Source organism: Cydia splendana, chromosome 15, assembly GCF_910591565.1.
Source record: "Cydia splendana chromosome 15, ilCydSple1.2, whole genome shotgun sequence".
NCBI classification, from domain to species: domain Eukaryota; kingdom Metazoa; phylum Arthropoda; class Insecta; order Lepidoptera; family Tortricidae; genus Cydia; species Cydia splendana.
Window position 1 is genome coordinate 17,628,167 of NC_085974.1, and position 27,972 is coordinate 17,656,138.

The following is a 27,972-nucleotide window of genomic DNA, read 5'->3' on the forward strand; positions in this document are numbered from 1 at the left end:
TTTCACAGATGATGTATTTCTGTTGCCGCTATAACTATAACAACAAGTACTAAAAACAGAATTAAACAAATACTAAAAACAGAAACGTGATTTTTAGCCAATTTTTGCGTAATGGCACGGAACCCTTCGTGCGCGAGTCCGACTCGCACTTGGCCGGTTTTTTCCTCATGGCCTTAACAACTTAAGAGTTAAGTACTAACGTACGTACTTAAGTAATTAGACACGTAAGTAAATTTTATTCTACAAAGTTTTTTATTTACAGCTAACCCGTTGATCGCTGCTCCACAGCTCCCACTGGCTGACTTGCGCAAGCGCACGATCAACTGCAGTAACGCGATCAGTTTCAGTAGTGCGCCGGAGATGGAGCGAACGTGTCTACTTGTTTGTGTGCTGGTGTGTGCAGTAGCCGACGTTTTAGGTAAGTCCATTTAAACGTAGGGGCGTTTGATTTTTTTCGATTTTCTTTATATGTATATTAAGTCATATGACTTATATAGATGGTCAAGAAAATCTTGTCAGTAGAAAAAGGCGCGAAATTCAAATTTTCTATGAGACGATATCCCTTCGCGTCTACATTTTTCAAATTTGCCGCCTTTTTCTACTGACAAGATCTGCTTGACCAAGTTTATAGTTTGTTTTTTTTTAGCATTAGATAAAAGGTAAACAATCTTGACGTGTCTTTTAATTAAAAAATACCTTTTAAAAATAAATCACGGCAAATATTTATGTAACAATTATGAATCTAATATACGATCATTTATATTCTTCTCCTTTCATAATTAATACTTACTGATTTTTAAGAAGCGTTTTTCAATTAAAAGACATGTCAAGATCGCTTACCTTCTTTCTAATGGTAAAAAAACGAACTATAGGAGCTTTAAATATTTGTATAAAATTTGTGTTTCGCTCCTAATTTTTACAATAATCAAAAAACCAATCTAAAATAAGTCATAGATACAGTCTTACTCAAAAGTCTTAAAACCCACAAAGTAGCACCTCTTATTTCGTCTCGTTCTATTTTTAGAACAAATTCAATTCAATCTTAACTAACACATTTTTAATATCCTTCTTTCAGCCCTAACTTTAATACAAGGGGCCATTGGCACGATATCTTAAACCCTGTGAATAAAATGACAATCAGTTTATAAATAAACCAATTATTTCGTCGAATTTTGATTGCTGCAACAAAAACTCAGCAACAAGGAAAACGAACACCAAGTTCGTAAACAAATAAACATCGCCAATTACGAGTACATGATCATCATAATAATACTTATCAAAAAAATGTTTTTGCGATATAGGTAGGTACAGTCACCTGCAATAATATGTTACACAACGAAGGCCACAAAAATATCTGACACGATCTTATTTGTAGAGCCATAGAGCGTGTTACATATTTTTGCGGCCTTCGAAGAGTAACATATTATTGCAGGTGAGTGTACCATCGCCCGCACTGTCAACTGACAGTTCGTAAACCTTATTAAGGCATAAGGTCCACCGATGGATAGTTAAGAGAGTTGCTGTTTGTACACGAACACTGGAAGTTATAAAAACCGGACAAGTGCGAGTCGGACTCGCCCACCGAGTGTTCCGTACTTTTTAGTATTTGTTGTTATAGCGGCAACAGAAATACATCATCTGTGAAAATTACTGTCTAGCTATCACGGTTCATGAGATACAGCCTGGTGACAGACAGACGGACACCGGACAGACAGACAGTGGAGTTTTACTAATAGGGTCTCCCGCTTTTACCCTTTGGGTACGGAACCCTAAAAACTATATCTGTATGTATCTAAATTTATACATACATACTTATGAAATCTGAAATTTCTGAAAATTCGGGACTATCGGGATACTACCTTTCCTATTATATGTATTTTAGAGTCGGACCAAGTTAACTCTTCACACACAGAATTTTCAACGACTAAGGGCGACTTGCGCCATCCAGGGTAAAAGCCACTAACTCGGGGTAAACCGGTTAAGGGGCCCACTGATTAACAGTCCGCCGGACGGTATCGGCCTGTCAGTTGTTCGGAACTGTCCAAATTTTGTTCTACCTGACAGGCCGATACCGTCCGGCGGACTGTTAATCAGTGGGCCCCGCTCTCTGCCTGTGACCACGAACGTCAGGCCTAAATAACGTAAGTTTGAAGCGATTTAAGTCCCGTGGTAGTTATAAAAGTAATGAGTGAAAATCGTGTTAGTTTAAATGGATAATAATCATATTAGATAGGTACAGTGTAATGTAGGTAAGTCTTCAGTGAAAGTGTTTATCTAGATATGTAAAGTATTATTATGTAGCATGTATGACTGCCTCCATGGATTTGCATAGATCGATCAGCGATAGTGAAAGTTAGATCACCTGATTGACATGACATTCAAAAGGATTAATTAAAATAATTAATGTTATGAACATGCAGTTTGTTTTAATGACAGTTCTGGAATTGCGTGCATAGGCTACGATTACCGCTTACCACCAAGTGAGCCCACGCTTAAAATCTGTAGACGGGAATAACTACAACAAAGCAAACGCCTAATGGCTCCTCTACACTATGGCCCAGCGCCGATCACTCCAAGGGACGCAGCCATGTGGTAGAATGAGATAGCAATATCACTTGCTCCCTCTAACGCATAAATGCGTCCCTTGGAGTGGCCGGCGCTGGGCCATCGTGTAGAGGAGCCATAAGGCAGGCCACAGGCCACAGGTGACCCTCGCGCAGGCAGCTTTCTCGCGCAAAGATTGGCCATAGCAATCCAGCGCCGGGAACGCTGCCTACATTTGATAGGTATTTTTAATTTTTTAATTTTAGGTATTAGTTGTAGTTAATTCTAGTTTTATATTTTTTAATAACACTTATTTTACAATAAATAAGTTTCTCCTCACAACAAAGATTATAAAACCATATATTTATTCATTTCACGCATATGTTATAGGTAAAGCCTGACAACAGTTTATTTGACCCTCGCCATTTTGCGGATTTTCAATGGTACTAATTTCTTTTACTGGCAACAAGTACTCTTTGACAACGAACGTTGGATGTCATCGAATGTCACCGATGTAAACAAATAGAAAATATCTACGAATATATTCAAATATAAACGGGTTTTATTACAAAAATGCCAAAAACAATTCCAAAGATGCGAAAAATAATTGTAGTGAATGCGATCAAATACTTACAGCTTAAAAAGACGAAGGATTACATAGCATTCCAATAAATAATGTTTTAAAGTTGGTTGTTGACATGACCGGTATTGACATTTTATACTGCGGTTGTATTAAACTGGTTAGTTGTTTGGTTTAATATTGAATATTTAGAATTAGATTTCGACGAATAGGTAAATAGGGAATATTAGGCAAAGCTCTGCGTAGGTGGCACCTTTGTCCCTTTGTGGCATATACAGTAAACAAACCACATTGACACATCACTCGTCACGTCAATCATGGCTTACCGCGAAACAAGAAAATCGAAATTTCGTTATCTAATCTCTCTATCACTCTTGCATATTCAAGCGATAAAGAGACATATAACTAAATTTCGATTTTCGCGTTTACCGGTAGGCCCTTGTTAACAAACCGCCTTGATGCATCAATGTCTTATTTTATTGTCTGTGAAAACTTGTCAAAAAACAGTCTGAGGCACAATATGTATAAGTTAGTATATGAATTTACTGAGTCGGTAGTGCTGCACTCTGGCGACAGAACATTGCAGTAATATTTCCTATTGAAAGAACCGAATTCTCTGTAAGCAATGTTTTGACATTATACGAGTATCAACATGAAGCCAATGCCCACTACCCCGACTATACATGACGTACGCACATTATTGCCATACGTAAGCTGTTTGCAGCGACACTATCTCAGGGTTAAATAAACTGTTGTCAGGCTTGAAAAAATTCCGGAAAAATCATAACAACATTCTTTCTATTATTACATGCTGTTGCGTAGTATTATACAAATAAATGTACTTAATATGTACCTACTTATATTATAACACCCCTGGGGGTTAAACAATTAAAAAAATAATTATAACATTTATGGATTTTTTTGGTCCGAAATAAATGTTTTTTTTTTTTATAACCTTCTGAAATTACTTTCAGGCCTTTCAGGCTTAGTCTTAGCACTTCAAAAGGTACCGAGTTACAGAAGTAGTGCATAATTGTTTGTATTTTTACGGAAACGGACGAGCGTGTTATGCTATTTCAGTCAGTTTCAGTACAAAAAGTACTGAGGTTGACTGAAGTAGCATGACAAATACGAACGTTTCCGAGAAAATACGATGGCAAACAATTATGCCCTACCTACATCTGGATAAACTCGAAACTATACTGAACGGATTTTCATGCGGTTTTCACCTATCAATAAAGTGATTCTTGAGGAAGGTTTAGGTATATAATTTGTTAAGGTTTTGTGCATGGTATAATAATATACTCCGCCTGGTACTCCATTCCCGTCTTTTCTAGGTCACCTAACTGACACAAGCCTACGTCATCATGCGACAGCGCTATATGATAATATGCGATAGCGCTATATATAGCGGCCATGTTATTGTGACGTAGGCCTGTGTCACTCTGGGAATAGAAGACCATGTTTTATTAGACTATGGGTTTTGTGCGAAGTCGGGACGGGTCGCTAGTTATTTATATAAAATACCTACACCGCCTAGGACGTGTGACCTGCCGGTTATCACAATCTCAAAATATCGTAACCGGTCGCTCTGTAAACATTGATTGTCCGATAGCTCCAAATGACAGATGACACGCCAGAACAATGAGAGAAATTGAAACCGGACTATGATTGAAATCAGACGCGTTGTTTGATAAATTGTCTCAAGTTGAGACAATTAAACATTCAACAAACTTGCGTATAATTTAATTGTTTTTATCACAGACTAGACTTTCTTAATATATCTAAAAACAGCGAAATTGTCCACGCTGTTGTTTTTACTTTCATTCTCTTTAAGGATGAATTTCAAAAAATATTTCGTAGAATACCTCTAAGCTACCTATATACTCTTAGGTTATAGGTACTTATGCGTATTTCTCGCAGCGAATCGCCCTGGCGGTTCAAATCAGCGAGGAAACGTCGCCAGCGTAATGGGTATATACCATGGTCCATGCCACAGGCGGACCTGCTAGAGGGGGTATTCTTTTTATAATTAGGTTTTTATTTTATAGGTAAGTTTCTTTTATTTTAGTTTTAATTTTAATTTCTTTGTAGTTTTAGTTTATTTTAATAAGTTATTTTATATTGAATATGGTACTTAACTACAATTAAAGAATAATTACCTGCGTTGTTTAAAATTGTAGGTTTCGTTTAGGCAGTTGGTACTGTAAAAGCCCAAAGTACGGCAAACCCTTGGAGTTACGGGTAAAACCCAAGATTTACCAATTCGTATTGGTAATAGCCTGAAATTTTCAGTGATCATCATTCGTCGTTAGGTTAGCTTTTAGTAGGTACCTAACATATGTATTAGGTATATTTATATTTAGAATATTTAGATAAATAAATTAATCAATAGTATAAGGACATTCTGAATTACACTAATAGACTAAGTCCCACGGTAACTGCTATGTGGCCCTTGGCTGCTAAAAGGTTGCCGACCGCTGACATAAACCATCCTATGTGTGTATGTATGTATACACGCTGAAATTTTTATCGTTTTGTTCCCGAAGCATAGAGGTTAGGTATCGATTATACAGTCAAATAAAATTGTCAAAAAAAATCTAGCTCTTCAAATGAAAAAAATAAGCAAGTGAAAAATCAGTTTCACGAAATGAGTAAAACACGTAGTAACACCGCTGACGTCACGTCGAAAAAGTCATAACCACAAGTCATAAGTCACAAGTCATAACCGCGGGACGTGCGGGGTGCGGGAGGGATAGCTCCTTAGAAAATCAGCACGAATGAAATCGCGGCGGCGGCGACGGTTTGAGGCGGCATTTTTCTGTGTTACTATTTATTCTCACGGCTTCGAGTTCTGTATTATTTTTTATTTATTTGGCAATTTTGAAACTAAGAGCTAGATTTTTTTTGACAATTTTATTTGGCTGTGTAATCGATACCTAACCACTACGCTTCGGGAACAAAACGATAAAAATTTCAGCGTGTATATATATATATGTAATGTACGTCTATGTCTGAAGCCCGAGATAGTTTAAAAACGATCTCCATGACAAATTTCATATACCTAAATATAAATCGGTTTTCACCACACCAGCTCGGAAAGGCTTACTTTGCACTTCAAAAACGGATAGCAAAGTGAAACTTTGCTATCCGTTCAAGAAGCAGTAATTCACATGTGAGGCAAAGTCTTAAGGCAAAGTAATCAAATGCAAATTTTGAGTTGTTTTCTTATGTTTGCTGGTAGAATTGACTTTTAAATGATGATTTTGGATGATAAATATTTAATAACATTCATTTGAATTTGATATTGTTTGATTTTTTACATTTAATATTTGCTTCGGGTTGGTGTGGTGAAAAATTTTGTGTTTCACTCGGGGGCAAATTTTGTTTAACCCTCGTGCTTTGAAACCCTCGCAACGCTCAAGATTCCATTTTTCGAACCACTCGAATTTTGGAATCTTTCGCTTGCTCGGGTATCAATATTAGCACGAGCGGTTAAACAACAACTTTGCCCCCTTGTAAAACAAATAACTATTACTGGTTTAAGCGTGAAGGTAACAGACAGACATACTTTCGCATTGATAATATTAATAATAGTAGGGATAGGTATATAAAACTTATAAAACCATAACCCCCTTATTCATAACCGCGCTACAAACATCAATTAGCTAATAATCCTTTGTCTTTATCTGTCATTTTGACTTATGTATTTGTAAGAAAGGGATAATTTAACTAAATCAGGCCCGTAAAATTTTATGAATAAGGGGGTTAGAAACTAATTACCGTAAAATGGGGTGAAAACTGAAATTCAAACCTCGATAACATTTTATTTTTACATATGAAAACTGAATGGTGTATATAATAAGTGTTCCGGACGTTTGTATTTTAGTTTTTATTTTATTTTGGGGAGTTCCATTTCATAACTTTGACGATAAAGAGGAAAACCCATCTCACCCCGTAGTGCCTCGTATTTGGGGTGAGAGGGGGTTTTCATACAAAGGTGATTTTGGAAGATTGTTGGATCGATTTTTTGTTATTATGCGTATTACTATAGCTCCATCTTAAATTGGAATACATTATTTTTGTAGCAGTAGCCTTAAAATCCCTTCTCACCCCCCTCTCAAACCTTCTCTCCCCATTGATAACCCACCTCTCCCCGCGAAACCTACTCACCCCGTTTTACGGTATTTATGAATTGGCAGGGCAAGTAGCCACCATGTGCCGGCCCAACGAGCGATTCCTCTCCTGCGGCGGCTGCCAAAAGACATGTGCGGAACCGGCGCCGGCGTGCGCGGCGGTTTGCCGGACCGGATGTTACTGCGAGGACGATCATGTCCGGAACAGTACCGGACATTGTGTGAAGCTGTCTGAGTGTCCGGCAGCATGTAAGTCGTATTTTCCTTGCATGTCTATTGTCCGTACATTTTTGTTATGGATCTGGATATTCTGAATAGGAATTGTCAAAACGTATAGGTAGAGAACCTAAAGTAGTACCTACTCTTCACGAACCAGATTGTCAAAAAATCTTGCACCAATTCATGTTATTGACCTGTAATTACTGATGTCTGCAAGGTGGCTAAGTGGGCTAGGTGTTCAAAATGATCTTGACACGCTCTTATTTTCTTAACAATAACGTCGCGTCAAGATTATATTGCCCGCTTGCACCTGGCCCGCTTAGCAACTTCTGCTGCTGTACTTAATTATGACATAATATGTTGTTAAATTCGTGGGTTCGTAGTAATCTTGACAACAAAGTAAACGCATGCCAATTGACATCTCAAGGTACCTTTACCTTGTCTTCCTTTAGACTAGCAGATTGGCAGTTATATTACCCCTACAGTTCACATTGCAGTCACACATTTCATAATTCATTTTACTTCTTTAGCTGCAGCCCTTAAGCAAGACACCACAGAACCCCGCCAAGACTGCCCCGCCAACGAAGAGTACCGCTTCTGCGAGCCCTGCAACAAAACTTGTGACAACCCTAACCCCATGTGCCCCGCGCAGTGCTCTAGAGGATGCTTCTGTAAGGGAGACTTGCTGAAGGACAGAGATGGCAGCTGTGTGGCGTATGAGAAATGCTCCAATTTTAAGAATGAGACGTGTAAGTAGTTAAACTTGTGACAACCCTCACCCCATGTGCCCCGCGCAGTGCTCTAGAGGATGCTTCTGTAAGGGAGACTTGGTGAGGGACAGAGATGGCAGCTGTGTGGCGTATGAGAAATGCTCCAATTTTAAGAATGAGACGTGTAAGTAGTTAAACTTGTGACAACCCTAATCCCATGTGCCCCGCGCAGTGCTCTAGCTAGAGGATGCTTCTGTAAGGGAGACTTGGTGAGGGACAGAGATGGCTGCTGTGTGGCGTATGAGAAATGCTCCAAGTTTAAGAATGAGACGTGTAAGTAACTAGGCGTTTGTGACAACCCTAACCCCATGTGCCCGGCGCAGTGCTCTAGAGCAGGGGTCTCCAAACCCCGGCCCGCGACGCGTTCCAACCGCCCCGCCGACACCCAAACTGTCCGGCCCGCGGGAGCCAGGCTCCAGGGGTTCAGCCCTAACAGCAGCAACCAGACACCCCCCCGCGACGTTGGCCCGCACGAAGTTTCTGAGGCGCAATATGGCCCTCAGGTAAAAAAGTTTGGAGCCCCTGCTCTAGACTCTAGAGGATGCTTTTGTAAGGGAGACTTGGTGAGGGACAGAGACGGCAGCTGTGTCGCGTTTGAGAAGTGTGCCAAGTTTTGAGAAACAATGAGACGTGTAACTAGACCTGGTTTAAAAGTAAAAATATAAATAAATCAATTAAAAAAAAACAAACATAAAAGACAGTAAAAGGACAAATAAATAACTTATGAACTAAATACATCTATGAATAAAACTAAATTAAAACTAACAACCCTAAATATATCTAAAATAAAACAAGGAATATAAAAACTACTGAAAGAGGCCTCCACGCGCTACCCCCGGCGCAAAGGTGCCCATCACACTCGCTGCGTTACCGCGTTGAATTGCGATGCGATGCCTTTGCACCAGGAAAAACCCGGAGCGCGGGTCAAGGCCCCTTTCTTGCAGGCGGCGACCTACTTCCCTAAGGAAGGTTTTTGCCTCAGCGCACCAACAACCGGACGTCTCTACGGCTACTGGGACGAACAGGTAATTGGTGAGTGCTGAGTACTTTTGGTGTTTTTGTAGGGCCGCCACCTCAGCGGCTGCGCCCGCCGTCCGACAAAGGTGTGAGGGGGCAAAAGTGCTTACACACGTAGCGTCCCATAGTAAGCACTTGCCTTTTTCCCATGGCACCAGTGTCAGACCGTCAGGCCTTTTACCATCCGACCGGCTGAGGCCTGGCGGTTCTAGCGTGGAGGGGATGTTTGCCGACACTAATGCCCTGCGGATGATGTCGTTCAGGGCATGGTGTCGTGGGAACCTACCAGCGCAGCGGCAACAGCTCAGTGCGTGATGACCATTACTCTCCACCATAGAGCCGCAGATGCACAAATGAGGTTGACATACATCGCAGCCCAGACGAAGAGCAACGGCCACCCGCAGTGAGTCGTTGTCGAGCAGGGTGCCAAGATTTGGAGATGGAAGGGCGTGTAACCAAGCACCACTTTCAGGCCTCGAAGCTGCGTTTAGTCTGGCCCTATCTGCACCAACAGCGTTCGTCATCAGGGAATCGAAGATCCGCTTGACGCCCACGACGTCCCAACAACGTTGGAGGAACGGTTTTTCGGGTACAGACGCACCCGAGTTGAGAGCCATCCAGGCCGACTGAGCGTCAGAGGCATAGGGTATGGTAGTCCTGTCTCCATCCAAAGATAAAATTTTAGAGACAAGTTCTACAACCCCTGTCGCCGACGCCAAGAAGGCCGGAAGACTCACGTCACGAGCGCGGCGTAGTCCTAGGCCACCATTCCTAATGGGCAACGATGCCAAATCCCATTGGTCTGTGTTAAGGGAAACGTTAAGCAGACACTCGGCCGATTCTTTTAGTGTACGGTCGAAGGAGTCGATATGTTCGGGGTATAGCCAGGTTGGTACTGTGCGGAGAAAATATGTTAGTCTGGGAACGGCGAAGCAGGACCGTAACAGAGTAAGGGACACATGAGCTGATAGGTTTTTAAGCCTTTCTTTGGCGAAATGAAGGAGTTGTTCTCTTATTTGGAAGGCTTCGGGAACGGCTTCAGGAAAAATGGGGGATCCTAGGAGCTGGAAGTTTTGGGTGGACAGCTCTTTTAGTCCGGGAAGTATGGCACTGAAGGAAGGAAAACTCTCCCGAGAGTCTGCGCTGCAGGGGTAAAACTCACATTTACTCGAGTTTACCTCAAGACCCAGTTCCTTTAGAAGTGGAAGAAGCGTCAGTAGGTCTTCACGTACTTCTTCCGGCTTGCCTCCGAGTATGCCGTCATCTAGGTACCAAACGTTTAGTGGGGATCGAGGTGTTGAGATTGCTTTCTGGATACCTAGGCTGAAGATAAGGGGGCCAAGCGGATCTCCCTGCTGAGCACCCACCTGAGAGATTATGGGCGACTCACTGAAAAAGAGTTTGGAATTAAATGAATACGCTTGGTACAGAAAGGGGTATAGTGCTGGAACTTTCTCTTTAACTTCCAATAACATAGAATCGCGCTCTAATGAGTTAAAGGCGTTTTTAATATCAAGCTTGACGATCACGCAGTCTGTATTGCTCGGATTGAGCGTGAAAGTTCTGGTGGCGTGGATGGCTGCCTCGCAACCCAGTTTAGTGGCGAACCCTAGTTGGCGTGGTTGAAGGTAGGAGGCCATTTCATCACGCACAGCACGGCACCCGAGCTTGGCGGTCAAACGGCGAAATACGCTTCCAATAGCGATTGGCCTTATGCCTCCATCCTTTTTCGATAGAGCGCATAATGATGCTCCGTAGATGTATGGGCAGACTGCGGGGTTCAGCTGGCCGCTAAGGAGAAAGTTACAAAGTTTTGTTAAGCACTCTAGTAAACGTGACCCGTTGTCGCTGGTAGAACCTGAAGTGAGCTCCTTCAGGTGTAAGGGGCGGATACCATCTAAGCCCGCAGCAGAACTGTTGTTGAAGGAGCTAAGTGCCTGCGCGACTTCATCTGGCTTGGCAGAAAGGGCGGGGCAAGACCTGTCCGGTTCGGGTGGAAAAAGGAGCGGCCGTGAAGGGGCTGGATGTTTCAGTACTAAACTAGCGAGAGTTTCAGGATTGGAAGGTGCCACTCTATCGTCCGACATGAGAATTCGAACCGCACCCTTCAGATCGCCCTCGTAAACTTTGGATTCAATTGTTCTTAAAACCGAGGGCGGTCTCAGGGCCGCTGCGTCGGCTTCGACAAAGAGTGAATCGATCGCCCCAGAAGATTCTATGTTCCTCTTAACTATGGTGGTTAGGCTGCAGGCGCCGTTTTTTTCCGGTGCCTTTAAAGCGGTGTAGGCAAACGATAGCAGTGAAAACCAGTCTGCCGTACTATTGCTATGTAAACATTTATCTATAGTATCAGATAGTTTACCAGCCGCCAAGTTGCGGGCTCCCTTAGGGATGTGGCGCAAAACTCGCACAGATTGTTTGAGTATTGCGAGGTCGTCCAGGTCTACACTATTAGTGTTATTAGGGGGCACTTGCCGCTGTATAGTGGGCGTGAGGCTAGGGGCGATCGTTTGTGTTTTGTGTTTGAGTCCTGTATGAACTTTCAACCCATGAGGACAGAAGGTGCGCGAGGAGTTAGGGCAGTGAGGGCACTGCGAATGGGAAGTAGACGTAGCCTGCATTGGAAAAACTAAATAGCAATGAGTTAAAAGGTAAACTTAAGTATAAGAAGTACAAAGTTTTAAACTAAATAGGAAACTAAATAACTATGAACTAGTGAATTAGCAAACAGAAACGTTAGAAAAGGATATTCGAAACATTTTCCCCAAAAATAAATAGGTACAAACGAGGGCTACCTATAGAAAAAGGGAACACTAATAGGTACCTAAATATAAAGAACTTAAAAGTGGTTAAAACAGATTTTACAGTCTTAAATCCGCGGATTGTTTCACAGGAGCGAAATAGGTACCTCCGGACGCAGCCGTTTATTTGTAGCAATGCCGTATCTGCCTGTACTTGAACTGGAGAACTTACAGTGCGCTATGTCCCCTAAGTAGGTATACGCACAAGGTAGATTCGGAGCCACGGGGGCGTGTAATAACAAAGAACACAATAAAAATCACTGGTAAACGAAAATTTGTGCATTCGCAGTTGTTGATATTTTTAACTGACATTCTTGATATGTCATACAAGCCATGTAGCGGCGCTCTGTTTAGGCTTTGGTTTAGGCTAGGCCTGCTGCCTGCGGCCTCCGCGGAGAAATACCATCCGCTAAGCGATGACTATAAATTGGCTTATTTGTTGTATCGACGAATTTGTAGATATTAGTTAAATTAAATATTTTTGTGGAAGAAACTGATTTTAGTGACGTGTTTACCGGTTGCCAAGGAGATCACAAAAAAATGCAAATGATCACCTGGTTTACGTTTTAAAAAGTTAAATATTCGCTTCTTGTCCCTCGTGCTTGGAATGTGACACCTACTGTAGATGGCGTACAGTTAGCTGCTGAGATAAATGTCACTCGTGCATAGAAATTTGTTTGCAGGGGGGTCAACTATTTCTGCAGCTGACTGAACATTATGCGGTAACGACATTTAACAATTCAGTTATCATATACGGATTGTCAAAGTAAATTATGTAGCCACTGTAAATTATACCGCGATCTTTCGACATAAGATAAAACTGTTAGAACGCCATTTGACTTTGATCCTTAGGTATTCTTTCACTGATATGTGTTAACTTATTAAATATTAATATTAACGCCATCTACTCGACTATAGGCCAAAGGCTACAAACAACAATCTTTTCGAGCGATGGCGCCATAACCTTTAGCCTACTCTCGACATTTCATATTATCTTTGATATAACGTATAACGCCTTACATCGCCATCTACTTCAGCTGTTAAACTCGGAGCCAATAATATTTTTTTCTTAGACATCTCTACTACAATCAATAGCTTGCTCTATACCTTAATTAACGATGGTTTGGTTAATGGTTTTTTTTTTCAGCAAACTATATCAAGCCCTACAAGTTGACCTGCGCTCCTGGCCAGGTCTACAAAGAGTGCCAGCCCTGCGAGAAGACCTGCTCCAACCCCAACCCCATCTGCCCTGCCCAGTGTAACCGAGGGTGCTTCTGTGAAGACGGACTGGTGAAGAGCCCCAACGGACAGTGTGTGAAGATGGAAGACTGCCCGAAAGGTCGGTATTGGGGGTTCAAATACGGGCTAGATAATACAGTAACTAAATAGTAAACAATGTATATAACAATAACACACAACAATATGTATAGTATGAGGGGCGTGCGGTAAAACCCGATAAGTCGTGCAAATGGGTTTTTGAAATTAGACTATATGTGACATACATAGAGGTCTTATTTAAGTGACAAAATATCTAGACTTATCGGGTTTGAGCGCCCATCCATCTTATGAGTAACAATATTTTCCCCTTCGGAATAAAAAAAGAAAGTGTATACTATGTACTGTTAAACTAAACCTACCCTTAACTTAAATACTAAAAATGGGCATTATCCTCACCCCCAATATCGGAAATTTTAAGTATGTTTTAAAGAGATCTGTACCAATTTTCTAGACTACAGAAAAGATTTCTTGTAGTGGATGATAATAAGCTAATTTTCCCCTACTACATGTTCTATAATTAACTTATAATCTGCCTGCTTAGGTATATGTACACCTTTTTAAATGTACCCTGAATGTGATTGCACTGGTAGTAATAGTCTGTTACTATGTTCAACAAATGATCAGAGTTCTGAAAGCACTTCGCTGGCTCAATATTACAAAGTTCTATGTATTGAATCTTGAAGCTTTTATTTCATAATACAGATGCATACAAACTTAATATACATACCTATAAATAAAACATGTTATTACTTAAGTTAAGTTTTAAGTTAAGATAAGTAGTTGAAATTCAACTTAATGTCACTATGACAATGTTCTAATTTCAATTCGATAAAAGTGAAACATAGAACCCTGTAATATTGGGCCAGCGACTTGTATGATGCTCCATTACTGTTTCTCTTGCCCCAGACGAAAAAAATCCTCTTACCCTACAATCTTATAAGTTTGTTTTAATTTCTTTCAGACTTTGACACTTTCTATGTTTCTGCACAGTTTGGTAGACTTAAAGATACAGTCAGCTACAAAAATATGTATATAATATATAGGAGTAAATAATATCTCGATAAATACTACCCTTACATAAGAAACAGATATGTCAAGATTCAAGTGTTTAAATGGCTCAGATATTTAGGTATATACCTATATGCAGCTGATTGTATAATATTTATAGCAGTACTGATTTAATGTGATATTAATTAATTGTTAATTGAAATATATATTCCACAAAGAATTTCTTGTTTCCCTCACTTACCTAAACTTAGTAATAAATCTTCTGCAACTCTAGAAAGGTTTGTAGAGCAGATTTTTCCTTATTTTTCCTTAAATTAGCAATAGTAATATCTATTTCAGAGGAATAAACATTGTAAGTATTTTCGTTGTCAATTGTAATCCATAGAAGTTGGTCTTTCTTTGGGCTACCTTAACCTAGATAACTAAACATTTTCCTCGCAGATTTTAGTTAAACTTGCCTAATTCAAATAAAAATTATACCATTGTCCTTCATGACATGTCTAACCTACGGCTGTGAAACTTGGTCCCTTTCTATAAAACAAAGAGACAAACTTGCGAAGTGCCAGAGAGCTATGGAGAGGAGTATGTTGGGGGTTAAATTAAAGGATAAATGTCGCAGTGCCGACATAAGAAAAAAAAACAAAGTTAGAGACATCCTCACCCACATAGACTTGCAGAAATGGAGGTGGGCAGGCCACACTGTAACACTAAGGTGTAAGATCGAAAAATGGAGCCAAAGAATCCTTATGTGACACCCAAGAGACGGGTCAAGATCTAAAGGCCCACAACTCAAACGATGGGAGGATGAAATAATAACTACTGTAGGATCATTAGAAGTATTTGAACAAATTAAATTATTTAACTGAGCGACTCGGCCACCTCAGGCACCTGCCGCGATAGCAGAGGACGCTGGTTCGATTCCAGCCTGGGGCACTGGAGGCCTTGGTCACTTTTTCTTAGTATATGACATTTATTTCAGTTTATAATTTATTAAGTAGTGTTTCTACTAGAGATGCACCGGATATTCGGTTACTAACCGGTATCCGGCCTATCCGGTCATAATTTTAATATCCGGCTGGATACCGGATAGTGACCTACTATCCGGCCGGATACCGGATAGTAAAATTGCTTGATTTCGGAGTAAACAAAATTGGATTTAAGAAACAGTCACGCTCATAATCTTACTCATTATTATTTTAAAACAATTTAAACATTCCACTCACTTGCACGCGCACTCATTTCGAACCTAGAAATGAGTCCATGCGAACGTTCACTACGAAACAAGTCAAAACCTACACAATGCCCACTTGAAAAACCGAAATGTAGGTATAGTTCCGCCGGCGGAATATTCGGCGGCCGGATACCGGATATACGGCCGATGGGCAGGCCGAATATCCGGTATCCGGTATCCGGCCAAACAACTATCCATTGCATCTCTAGTTTCTACTTGATAAAAACAAATTAAAATATTTTTCTGAAATATAATTTAATTTGTTCAAATACTTCTAATAGTATTGATTGGCAGCGCCATCTCTCTCGCTAACTCGGTATCACATGATATCCAGTTAGAAGGTCCGAACCATGCTGTTCAACCATGCAACCTTAGGGATGGCCAGGGGGCGCCATAAGCCTTCAGTAAGAAGTGCATATACTTGGAAAAATTCGACCTATGCCGCTGTGGCCCGGTGGCCGAGTGGCTCAGACAACTGCTGCGATAGCAGAGGACGCTGGTTCGATTCCAGCCTGGGGCACTGGAGGCCTTGGTCACTTTTTCTTAGTATATGACATTTATTTCAGTTTATTACTGTAGGACCATTCTGGACAAGAGAAAATACCGGCAGAGGAAATACTGGAAAGAGTTGGAGGAGGCCTTTGCCAACAGGCACACTGAACTACGAGACTTCATTTAAAAATCACTCCAAGCAAACAGTTCAAAGTTCAGAAGAAGAGGCTATACAAATACAAATACAAATACCATTGTCACATATAAAACCCAGACATTAAAAAGAGTATAAAAATAATCGACGTAAGCCACACTATGAAAAATATGCCAAAGGCAACCAGGTGAAACGTCTGCGGAGAAAAGCTGGCAGAAGCAGTAAGAAAACCCAGATATTTCTGAATTAGCAAAAAGCAATAAATCAACTACTTCTCCTGAAAATGCAGTACAAGTAGGGAATGCTCCCAGTACAGAATGTGCATGGCGAGAACCGGAAATCTGGTTCTGGAACTGAATTTGTTTAGGAAACCAGTACTGGGAGCACAACCTAGGTACAAGAATGTATATGGGTTCAAAATTAAACAAGAACCTTTTATCAATGTAGACAATTCTACTGTAACTGTAAGTCTGTTTAACAGAGACCTCATTTGAAACTTAGATTATTAACAGAGGCCCTACCGTGAAAAAAGCCATTAGGCTTGTGACAACCCTAATCCCATGTGCCCGGCGCAGTGCTCTAGAGGATGCTTCTGTAAGGGAGACTTGGTGCGGGACAGAGATGGCAGCTGTGTGGCGTATGAGAAATGCTCCAAGCTTAAGAATGAGACGTGTAAGTAGTTAAACTTGTGACATCCCTAACCCCATGTGCCCCGCGCAGTGCTCTAGAGGATGCTTCTGTAAGGGAGACTTGGTGAGGGGCAGAGATGGCAGCTGTGTGGCATATGAGAACTGCTCCAAGCTTAAGAATGAGACGTGTAAGTAACTAGGCTTGTGACAACCCTAATCCCATATGCCCGGCGCAGTGTTCTAGAGGATGCTTCTGTAAGGGAGACTTGGTGAGGGACAGAGATGGCAGCTGTGTGACGTATGAGAAATGCTCCAAGCTTAAGAATGAGACGTGTAAGTAACTAGGCTTGTGACAACCCTAATCCCATATGCCCGGCGCAGTGTTCTAGAGGATGCTTCTGTAAGGGAGACTTGGTGAGGGACAGAGATGGCAGCTGTGGGGCATATGAGAAATGCTCCAAGCTTAAGAATGAGACGTGTAAGTAACTAGGCTTGTGACAACCCTAATCCCATATGCCCGGCGCAGTATTCTAGAGGATGCTTCTGTAAGGGAGACTTGGTGAGGGACAGAGATGGCAGCTGTGTGGCGTATGAGAAATGCTCCAAGCTTAAGAATGAGACGTGTAAGTAACTAGGCTTGTGACAACCCTAATCCCATGTGCCCGGCGCAGTGCTCTAGAGGATGCTTCTGTAAGGGAGACTTGGTGAGGGACAGAGATGGCAGCTGTGGGGCATATGAGAAATGCTCCAAGCTTAAGAATGAGACGTGTAAGTAACTAGGCTTGTGACAACCCTAATCCCATATGCCCGGCGCAGTATTCTAGAGGATGCTTCTGTAAGGGAGACTTGGTGAGGGACAGAGATGGCAGCTGTGTGGCGTATGAGAAATGCTCCAAGCTTAAGAATGAGACGTGTAAGTAACTAGGCTTGTGACAACCCTAATCCCATGTGCCCGGCGCAGTGCTCTAGAGGATGCTTCTGTAAGGGAGACTCAACTCAAACTCAAACTCAAAATATACTTTATTCATGTAGGCCTAGCAACAAGCTCTTATGAATCGTAATTAATCTTAATCTAATTATCAGAGCAATTTATTGATGTTAATATTATTCTATAATAACATTGGATTATTATACAGATCAAATTTAACACTAAGAATTTCACAAAAGGATCGTCAAACATAAAAAAAATTATAAAAATACTAGTCTAGAATTTCTAGAATAAAATCTAAATGTCAAAAATAACATAACAAAAGAAGTACCTACATACATCGGAATATCCATTTCCTCATCAATAATCAAATATACCTAATAAATAAATAATCATTTCGAATAACAATTAATCCCACGTTGTATTCATGTAGTCCTGTGTGGTATAATAAGCTTTAGAAATGATTTTACGCTTTACATAATTCTTAAATTTACTTGCTTACTGACTCGGTGTGGGACAGAGATGGCAGCTGTGTGGCGTATGAGAAATGCTCCAAGTTTAAGAATGAGACGTGTAAGTAACAAAACTTGTGACAACCCTAACCCCATGTGCCCCGCGCAGTGCTCTAGAGGATGCTTCTGTAAGGGAGACTTGGTGAGGGACAGAGATGGCAGCTGTGTGGCGTATGATAAATGCTCCAAGCTTAAGAATGAGACGTGTAAGTAACTAGGCTTGTGACAACCCTAATCCCATATGCCCGGCGCAGTGCTCTAGAGGATGCTTCTGTAAGGGAGACTTGGTGAGGGACAGAGATGGCAGCTGTGTGGCGTATGATAAATGCTCCAAGCTTAAGAATGAGACGTGTAAGTAACTAGGCTTGTGACAACCCTAATCCCATATGCCCGGCGCAGTGCTCTAGAGGATGCTTCTGTAAGGGAGACTTGGTGAGGGACAGAGATGGCAGCTGTGTGGCGTATGATAAATGCTCCAAGCTTAAGAATGAGACGTGTAAGTAAATAGGCTTGTGACAACCCTAATCCCATATGCCCGGCGCAGTGCTCTAGAGGATGCTTCTGTAAGGGAGACTTGGTGAGGGACAGAGATGGCAGCTGTGTGGCGTATGATAAATGCTCCAAGCTTAAGAATGAGACGTGTAAGTAACTAGGCTTGTGACAACCCTAATCCCATATGCCCGGTGCAGTGCTCTAGAGGATGCTTCTGTAAGGGAGACTTGGTGAGGGACAGAGATGGCAGCTGTGTGGTGTATGAGAAATGCTCCAAGTTTAAGAATGAGACGTGTAAGTAAAAAAACTTGTGACAACCCTAATCCCATGTGTCCGGCGCAGTGTTCTAGAGCAGGGGTCTCCGAATCCCGGCCCGCGACGCGTTGGGGTTCAGCCCTAACAGCAGCAACCAGACGACGTTGGCCCGCGCGAAGTTTCTGAGGCGCAATATGGTGCGGCGCATGAGAAGTGTGCCAAGTTTTGAGAGACAATGAGACGTGTAACTAGACCTGGGTCCCGTTTTAAAAAGTTACAAATTCGCTTCTTGTCCCTCGTGCTTTGAATGTGACACCTACTGTAGATGGCGCACAGTTAGCTGCAGAGATAAATGTCACACGTGCATAGAAATTTGTTTGCAGGGGGGTCAACTATTTCTTCAGCTGACTGTACATTATGCGGTAACGTCATTTAACAATTCAGTTATCATATAACGTATAACGCCTTACAGCGACATCTACTTCAGCTGTTAAACTCGGAGGCAATATTTTTTCTTAGACATCTCTACTACAATCAATAGCTATTTGCTCTATACCAGTGGTTCCCAAAGTTAACACGGCTCCGACCCACACAACTGAAACTGGCCCCGGTCTTAAAAATGGAGCATAAAATATTATTGGAGTTCAGATGCCCTAGTAGCTTCAGAGCTCACTAAATATTCGCTCGCGACCCATGGAAAATTGGGAAATGCTGCTCTATAATTAACGACATGGCCTTTTTCAGCAAACTATATCAAGCCCTACGAGTTGACCTGCGCTCCTGGCCAGGTCTACAAAGAGTGCCAGCCCTGCGAGAAGACCTGCTCCAACCCCAACCCCATCTGCCCCGCCCAGTGTAACCGAGGGTGCTTCTGTGAAGACGGACTGGTGAAGAGCCCCAACGGACAGTGTGTGAAGATGGAAGACTGCCCGAAAGGTCGGTATTGGGGGTTCAAATACGGGCTAGATAATACAGTAACTAAATAGTAAACAATGTATATAACAACAACACACAACAATATGTATAGTATGAGGGGCGTGTTGAAATTAGACTATATGTGACATCCATAGAGTTCTTATTTAAGTGACAAAATATCTAGACTTATCGGGTTTGAGCGCCCATCCATCTTATGAGTAACAATATTTTCCCGTTCGGAATAAAAAAAGAAAGTCTATACTATGTACTGTTAAACTAAACCTACCCTTAACTTAAATACTAAAAAAGGGCATTATCCTCACCCCCAATATCGGAAATTTTAAGTATGTTTTAAAGAGATCTGTACCAATTTTCTAGACTACAGAAAAGATTTCTTGTAGTGGATGATAATAAGCTAATTTTCCCCTACTACATGTTCTATAATCTGCCTGCTTATATGTACACCTTTTTAAATGTACAGTCGCCATCAGATATATCGGAGCGGCCAAGGTGTTCATAATATCTGAACACGCGCCCTAACGCCTTGACAATAGAGGCGTGTTCAGATATTTGTGAGCGCCTTGGCCGTTCTGATATATCTGATGGCGACTGTACTCTGAATGTGATTGCACTGGAAGTAATAAATAGTCTCTTACTATATTCAACAAATGATCAGATATCTAAAAAAAGCACTTCGCTGGCTCAATATTACAAAGTTCTATGTATTTAATCTTGAAGCTATTATTTCATAAGACAGATGCATACAAATTTAACATACATACCTATAAATGAAACATAGTAAATTTTGTAGTCACAGTAAATTTACTGCCATCTATCGACACACGACTAAAACTCAAAATGAAAACATATAAAATTATCAAAAAAATGTATATTATTTGGATAAATGATTTTATTATTTTTATATCATTTTGACCCATGTTCATTCCAGATATCTATGTGTTAAAATTGTTAAATATGAAACGGTGTCGACACGCCATCTAGCCGAGCATAGGCTAAAGGTGTGTGCGCCATCTATCCGAGAATGACTTTTTCTTTAGGCACGTTTTTTCCTTAGACTTTATTCATCTTTTGATAGTACGCTGTAATATTGGGCCAGCGACTTGTATTATGATGTCATTACTGTTTCTCTTGCCCCAGACAAAAAAATCCTCGTACCCTACAATCTTATAAGTTAGTATTAATTTCTTTCAGACTTTGACACTTTCTATGTTTCTGCACAGTATGGTAGACTTAAAGAAACAGTCAGCTGCAAAAATATATATATATAATATAGGAGTAAATAATATCTCGATAAATACTACCAGAAACAGATATGTCAAGATTCAAGTGTTTAAATGGCTCAGATATTTATATACCTATATGCAGCTGACTGTATAATATTTATAGCAGTACTGATTTAATGTGATATTAATTTATTGTTAATTGAAATATATATTTCACAAAGAATTTCTTGTTTCCCTCACTTACCTAAACTTAGTAATAAATCTTCTGTGCAACTCTAGAAAGGTTTGTAGAGCAGATTTTTCCTTATTTTTCCTTCCTTATTTTTGCTTAAATTAGCAATAGTAATATCTATTTCAGAGGAACAAACATTGTAAGTATTTTCGTTGTCAATTGTAATCCATAGAACTTGGTGTTTCTTTGGGCTGTGTTCTTGTGACTTAGATAACTAAACATTTTCCTCACAGATTTTAAGAAATTAAATTTAAATTAAGTTCAACTTACCTAATTCAAATAAAACCATGCCATTGACACATAGAAAACCCAGACATTAGAAAGAGTCTTTAGACGACAATGGTTTCTATCACTTGAATTTTTAGTCACTATTGGTGACATGTTTCGGGCCCGTCAGGGGTCCTTCTTCAGGCTCAGGTGCTCTCAGTGGCTGCAAGCGAGTGAAACCGTTGTCATCTAAACAGTTTAAAATATGTCTCACAAAAGTTTAATTTTAATTAGAAAGAGTACAAAAAGAATCAACGTAAACCACACTGACCAAATGTGCCAAGGGCAACCAGATGAAACGTCTGCGGAGAAAAGCTGGCAGAAGCAGTAAGAAAACCCAGATATTTCTGAATTAGCGAAAAGCAATAAATCAACTACTTCTCCTGAAAATGCAGTACAAGTAGGGAATGCTCCCAGTACAGAATGTGCATGGCGAGAACCGGAAATCTGGTTCTGGAACTGAATTTGTTTAGGAAACCAGTACTGGGAGCACAACCTAGGTACAAGAATGTATATCAATGTAGATAATTCTACTGTAGTTTACTGTAGTCTGTTTATCACAGATCTCATTTGAAACATAGACTATTTACAGAGGCCTACTGTAAAAAACAAAATTCCAAATTCTGTTTTGCTATGCAAGATGGAGATAGGATATACTCATAGATATTTAGTTATTTTTTGCATTACGGACACAGACACGTAAACACACTAAGGTTTTCAAGTTCTTTTATCTATTAATAGAGGTGTTATCCATCTGAGTTTTCCGTGATTAGTTTGATAAAATCCGGGCTGGGTTTTGTACTGTTAAAATTCAGTTGTATTCAATGAAAATGTACAAAAAGTATAGCTTTTAATTCAAGTTTTTATTTTTTTCCATTTAAGAAAATAACAAACACTTTAACATCCATTACTGTAGTATTTACAATTTGCTCTTTCAGGGCCGATACAGACGGACTGCAACCTGACTGCAATTTGTATGGGAACTGCACACCAACTGCAACATCGGTGTGCAGTTCCCATACAAGTTGCAGTCAGGTCGCAGTCCGTCTGTTCCAACCCTTAGTGTTCTAGTAATGTGGTTACACTACCCATTCCACTTACCATTAAGTTCATTTCTTGAGGAGTATTAAGTAGGTAAATAAAAATGTGCCATTGAGTAGTAATTATTGTGGTATATTTACAATTCAATTCAATTTAGTAGCTTCTTCAACTAGGGTGAGAAAAGTCCCGCATTTGACATAGCAGCAGTTTCCTTCTGCGACATAGGCACCAGCATGAGCCCAGGAACTGCCGGTTGCATCTCCAAATCTCTCAAATTGTTCACCTTCACTTTCAATTCACTTCGCAGTTTATTAATATCAATATTCAGCTGCTTCTGATCTGCTTCTAGAAGTTCCTTGGTAGTTTTATCGTTGTATTTGATAAGCACTGATCCGACGGTGATCCAATGTTTATTTTGTGATGACTTCGATAGCTCCCGCAGCGCCTCTCGGTTTTGATTTCTTCGCTTATCTAATAATACTATCTCTCTTCGGTCACTCAATATTTCCTCTGCTAGTTTTTCCACACTTTCCAAGTACTTGAACAGTTTTTCTTGATCATTCATATTCAAAACCAAATATTGACAGTAATTTTAGTTTATTTTTAGTGAACCTAACCTAAAACAAGGTACTGCGTACTGCCAAACTGACAGTGACAGTGACAGCTCACAGTTTTTTTAATGTGTTGCTTGACCATGGATGCAGAGTTATTCTGCCAAATAGCATATTATGATAATGGAGTCCGTCTAACTATAGATGGTCAAGCAAATCATGTCAGTAAATAAAGGCGCGAAATTCAATTTTTCTATGAGACGATATCCCTTCGCGCCTACATTTTTCAAATTTGCCGCCTTTTTCTACTGACAAGATCTGCATGACTTATAAGCTAACTTTGCACCGATTTGAATATACATAATATAACAAAATGAGGCAGTGTCATTATTATGAACGTTATATTTTAATAAAAAACTGATATTAATGATGACATTGCCACTCTTTGCCATTGTAAATGCCATGCCATGCAGAGTTATTCTTGCTCCGACTTATACCACAATCAAACCATAATTAAGGCGAAAATTGCAGGGGCCGTAATTTTTTGCTACGCTGGCGCTGAATACCGCATATTAAGGCCCCTGTACTTAATGGGCCAGCGTAGGCCAGTCTGCGGGACGCATTTATGCGTTAGAGGGAGCAAGTGATATTGCTATCTCATTCTACCGCATGGCTGCGTCCCTTGGACTGGCCGGCGCTGGCCCATTGTGTACAGGGGCCTTTACACATCTTTGTCTCCGCAGCTTAGCATAAAAGCCGTAACAGACAGGCGTACTGGACCGCGACTTTGAACCGGTCAGCAATGTCAGCATTTAACTTTCTCGCTCTCACTTATAGCTGCGTTCTTAACCGACGTACGGGTGACCACGTTACATACGATCGAACGTGCGCCGGAGCGCACCAAGGTCGCGGTCCGGTATAGCCGTCTGTAACGGCTTTTACATTTCCCTACAGCCGAGGTGTCGTTCGGAAACGATCCCGCCATCGAAGACTGCGCTCCGGACGAGGAGTTCCTGGCTTGCGGCTGGTGCGAGCCGAGCTGCTGGGCGCGCTCCCCCGTTTGTCCAGGCGTGTGCACGCGCGGTTGCCTCTGCCGGCCTCCCCTACTCCGACATTACAGCGGACACTGCGTGCAACAGAGGGATTGCGAACCACGTATGGAATTAGGCGGTCTTCACTTTCGGATCCGCACGCTGCTTTGGTGTGTGAGCGGAACATCGCTTTAAACCTGCTTTCGTGCATTAAGCACTGTCTCACTCTAACACCGGAGCGGCGTGCAGATCCGCATCAGTGTGATCACTGCGTAATTTTGTAGAATCTTTGTTAGTAAATTATTTCCTCTCTCTCTGCTTTCCTTAATAACACAAGTCATAGTTACGAGGTTACGACATACTTACACTACTACTGCTAAAAGGTCAAAATAGAACACATTTTTTTAATTCACCCGTTGAAAGAAGGGAAAGGAAAAGACACAGACCAAATTCCATGCGGGCATAACTGAAGACACAACTAAATATTTAAGAAATAAATAATAGTTAGTAGATGATGCCTTATTTTTCAATCCCACGCCTGTCGCCAACGAGCTTACAACCCACCTGAGATAATATGCGGTTACCGTGGACATGGATGCCAGAATTGCCTGCTACTCCAGGTATTTCACATGTGTGTTGCCGGCTCTTTAAAACAAACTTACAGACACTGCGACATACTTTATCCAGTCTTCTTCACCTTTAGCTGTTGTTCTATCTAAGTATAAAAGCCTCTAAGTTATTAATCTAACATATAAAAGTCCCTGTGCGTCTGCATTTTAATAAACGTACGTGAACCCATTATCATGTTTAATGGGATAGTAATTAATTAGGCTTATCTCCTGAACGCTCTGTCGTTGATGAATGGGACGAGCGAGAATTAAAAGCATATATAATTTTATAGAACATGCATAATGTCCTTAGATACGTTCAATGAAGCAAATTTATGAACATTATAATGCAGATTACATCCCTTCCACTAATACCTAAGTTTCTGAAACTTTTGTACAAACTATTAAATTAAATTGCAACGAATAGTTATAGGTACCTAGTTAGTTACTACAAATTATTTGTGGCGAAGGAAAAAACAACGATTATCACCGACTCGACTGGGTATTTTGAGTACATTGAGCATTTTATTTGAAGTAAAATGGCTTGCCGTGTGTTTGACCACTGGTAAAATATACAAAACTATCGTATAATGAGATTTTTGCTTGTAACATTATTTATGCGACCAACGACCAACCCTGAACCTATTTAAAGAACTTTATCCCGCCATATTTTAATCTATATTCGTATCGACATACATTCAACCTATTCGTCATTTCGGGTCATCATGTGGGTGCTATATGTTGGCATAACTTGGTCAACCATTCGTCATGCCCTTATACGATAAAAACCTTTAACACTGCAAAATACTATCCGGTTTCATATGGACTTAACACATTTGTGAGAAGGTTGAATTTTCCCTGGTACCAATGGTAGTTCGAACTTGTTTCATTTTAGTATGAAAATACTTTAGCTTGCACCTTGTACGCTGAACTTTGCGTGGGTTACTACGGTTATATAAATCTCATGCTGGTGTTAATCCTCTATTTGTTTACCGATCTTTTGTTAAAGCTTATCTCCAAAATCATTGCACTTTTAGGCCGTTATGTAAAAATAACGGAACCTGGCTTCCATTGCCCACTAAGATCGTACAAAACGTATATAATTGGAGAATGAGAGTTCATAAGGCGCATTGTTAAGAAGGAAAACGGTCATTTTGTTTTCGAAATGGGTTGATGGATAAAACACGAATGAATTCCGTTTTTAAAGTATTAGAGGATATATACTATACTTACTTTTACCAAATAAGACGTACTTACTTAGCTTAATAGAGAAGCGTTAGATATCAACCTTCGGCGAGTCTAGCTAGCTTAGTTATGCGTTAGAGCAGGGCCTCCAAAATATTGCCTGCGAGCCCTTATATTTGGCCCGTGGAAAGACGCGAGATTGACGGAGGCAGGTCGTGGCCATCGTTACAAAAAGTTTCGAGACCCCTGCTTTGAAGAAAATAGTCCTTTTTTCAATCTGGCATTTTCTAGACTCCAAAGTCTCCAGACCAAAGTTAACCAGACTAAAGTGATTAGACTGATTAGAGTGATTTCACGGATTTCAGAGACTTGCACGAACCCCAATGAAGAATACGTCTGCCGCTACGGTTGTGAGGTCGTCTGCGGAGGCCCGAACACCTGTCCGGACCGTCCGCGGCGTTGCCAGCTCGGCTGCCATTGCAAGATTGGTTTCCTGAGAGACACCGCTACTGGTAAGAATAAGTTGGACTCAAATACGGGTCCGGAGTCCGGACCGTCTGCGGCGTTGCCAGCTTGACTGGCAGTCGTGGCACTGCAAGATTGGTCACTTGAATCTGAGGTTTCCTAATATTTCTACTACAACTACCTATAGTTGATGTTGAGGAAGAAGATTCCTAAATCTTCTTCCTCGCGTTATCCCGGCATTTTGCCACGGCTCATGGGAGCCTAGGGTCCGCTTGACAACTACTCCAAAGAATTGACGTAGGCACTAGTTTTTTAAAACTATAGGCCTCGAAAATCCTTATGTAAATAATGTCTGATACTCGACTTAAAATAGTCAACTGATCCTGAATTCAGCCAAACTTTATCAATTATTTTCAGGCTGCTGTGTCACCCCTGCAGAGTGCAAAAACGTAACGAAGGCTTCTGTCCCGGGTTCGAAGCAGAGTGCGGTGCGGATATTCAGAGTGCGGGTCACACCCAATCCGCCGAACCTACTCAGCGAAGTCAAATCTACCGTTCCTGAGAATTAAAGGCCGAAGCACACAGCATGCTTATCGGCCTCTCCAATTTACCATTACCGATACATTGCCTCATTTGATCGGTCGATTGAATTCGTTGCTCCTTTAGCCAGCATCAATAAAGTATCTAAAATCAATCGTATGGCATTTTTTGCAACGTCTATATTAGAAGCCTTATGTTATGTAGCATGACTCCGGCTCGAAGGATCATAAGATGGACGGGTCGTACATCTGAACTGATATGATTCTTGATGGTTGATTGAAATCTATCGTCCGATATCCTTGTTACCAATCTTTTCTAAGGTATATGAGAAAGTAATGGCAAATCATCTTTGTAGCTACTTAAAACTTAATAAAATTATAGCCAGAGAACAATTTGGGTTTCAGGAAGGCGTCTCTATACTACTGATGCATTGTTCGAACTGACAAATTATATCTTTGAAGCACTAAACCAACAAGAAAATGTAATTGCCATCTTTATTGATCTCTCTAAGGCGTTTGATCATGTAGATCACACCATAAGCTAATAGACATCCTAAATCGTTACGGTATTAGAGGAACTATAAATAACTGGTTTAAATCTTATCTCACACAGCGAGAGAAATATGTAACTGTGCCATCGTTCGATTACGAAAGCCATACTATGGTTGACTTAAAATCAAATACCACACAATCTATTCTTGGAGTGCCCCAAGGGAGCATACTAGGACCTATTTTATTCTTCTTTCTTTTCTTCCAAATTTTACATCTAAACGTGTCATCATGTTTGCAGATGATGTCTCTGTACTCTTTAAGTTTAAAAGAAACGAAGTGGAAAATCTAAGCGCACT

The 27,972-nt window shown here is 40.8% G+C and overlaps 2 protein-coding genes across 2 annotated transcripts; one reads left to right on the forward strand and one right to left on the reverse strand.

Moving 5' to 3' along the window:
- Positions 1-321: 321 nt before the first annotated feature.
- LOC134797372 (zonadhesin-like) lies at positions 322-27,214 on the forward strand. Its single transcript, XM_063769593.1, is given in 11 exon segments — positions 322-418; positions 7,327-7,509; positions 8,010-8,233; positions 8,235-8,373; positions 13,215-13,444; positions 16,806-16,902; positions 18,221-18,505; positions 19,770-19,982; positions 24,251-24,451; positions 26,486-26,632; positions 27,003-27,214. Coding segments are annotated over 11 exon segments (1,929 nt in total). The 5' UTR covers positions 322-360; the 3' UTR covers positions 27,155-27,214.
- LOC134797781 (p53 and DNA damage-regulated protein 1) lies at positions 22,866-23,350 on the reverse strand. Its single transcript, XM_063770150.1, has one exon. It carries the CDS (start codon positions 23,308-23,310, stop codon positions 22,915-22,917), a length of 396 nt encoding a protein of 131 aa, XP_063626220.1. The 5' UTR covers positions 23,311-23,350; the 3' UTR covers positions 22,866-22,914.
- Positions 27,215-27,972: the final 758 nt, after the last annotated feature.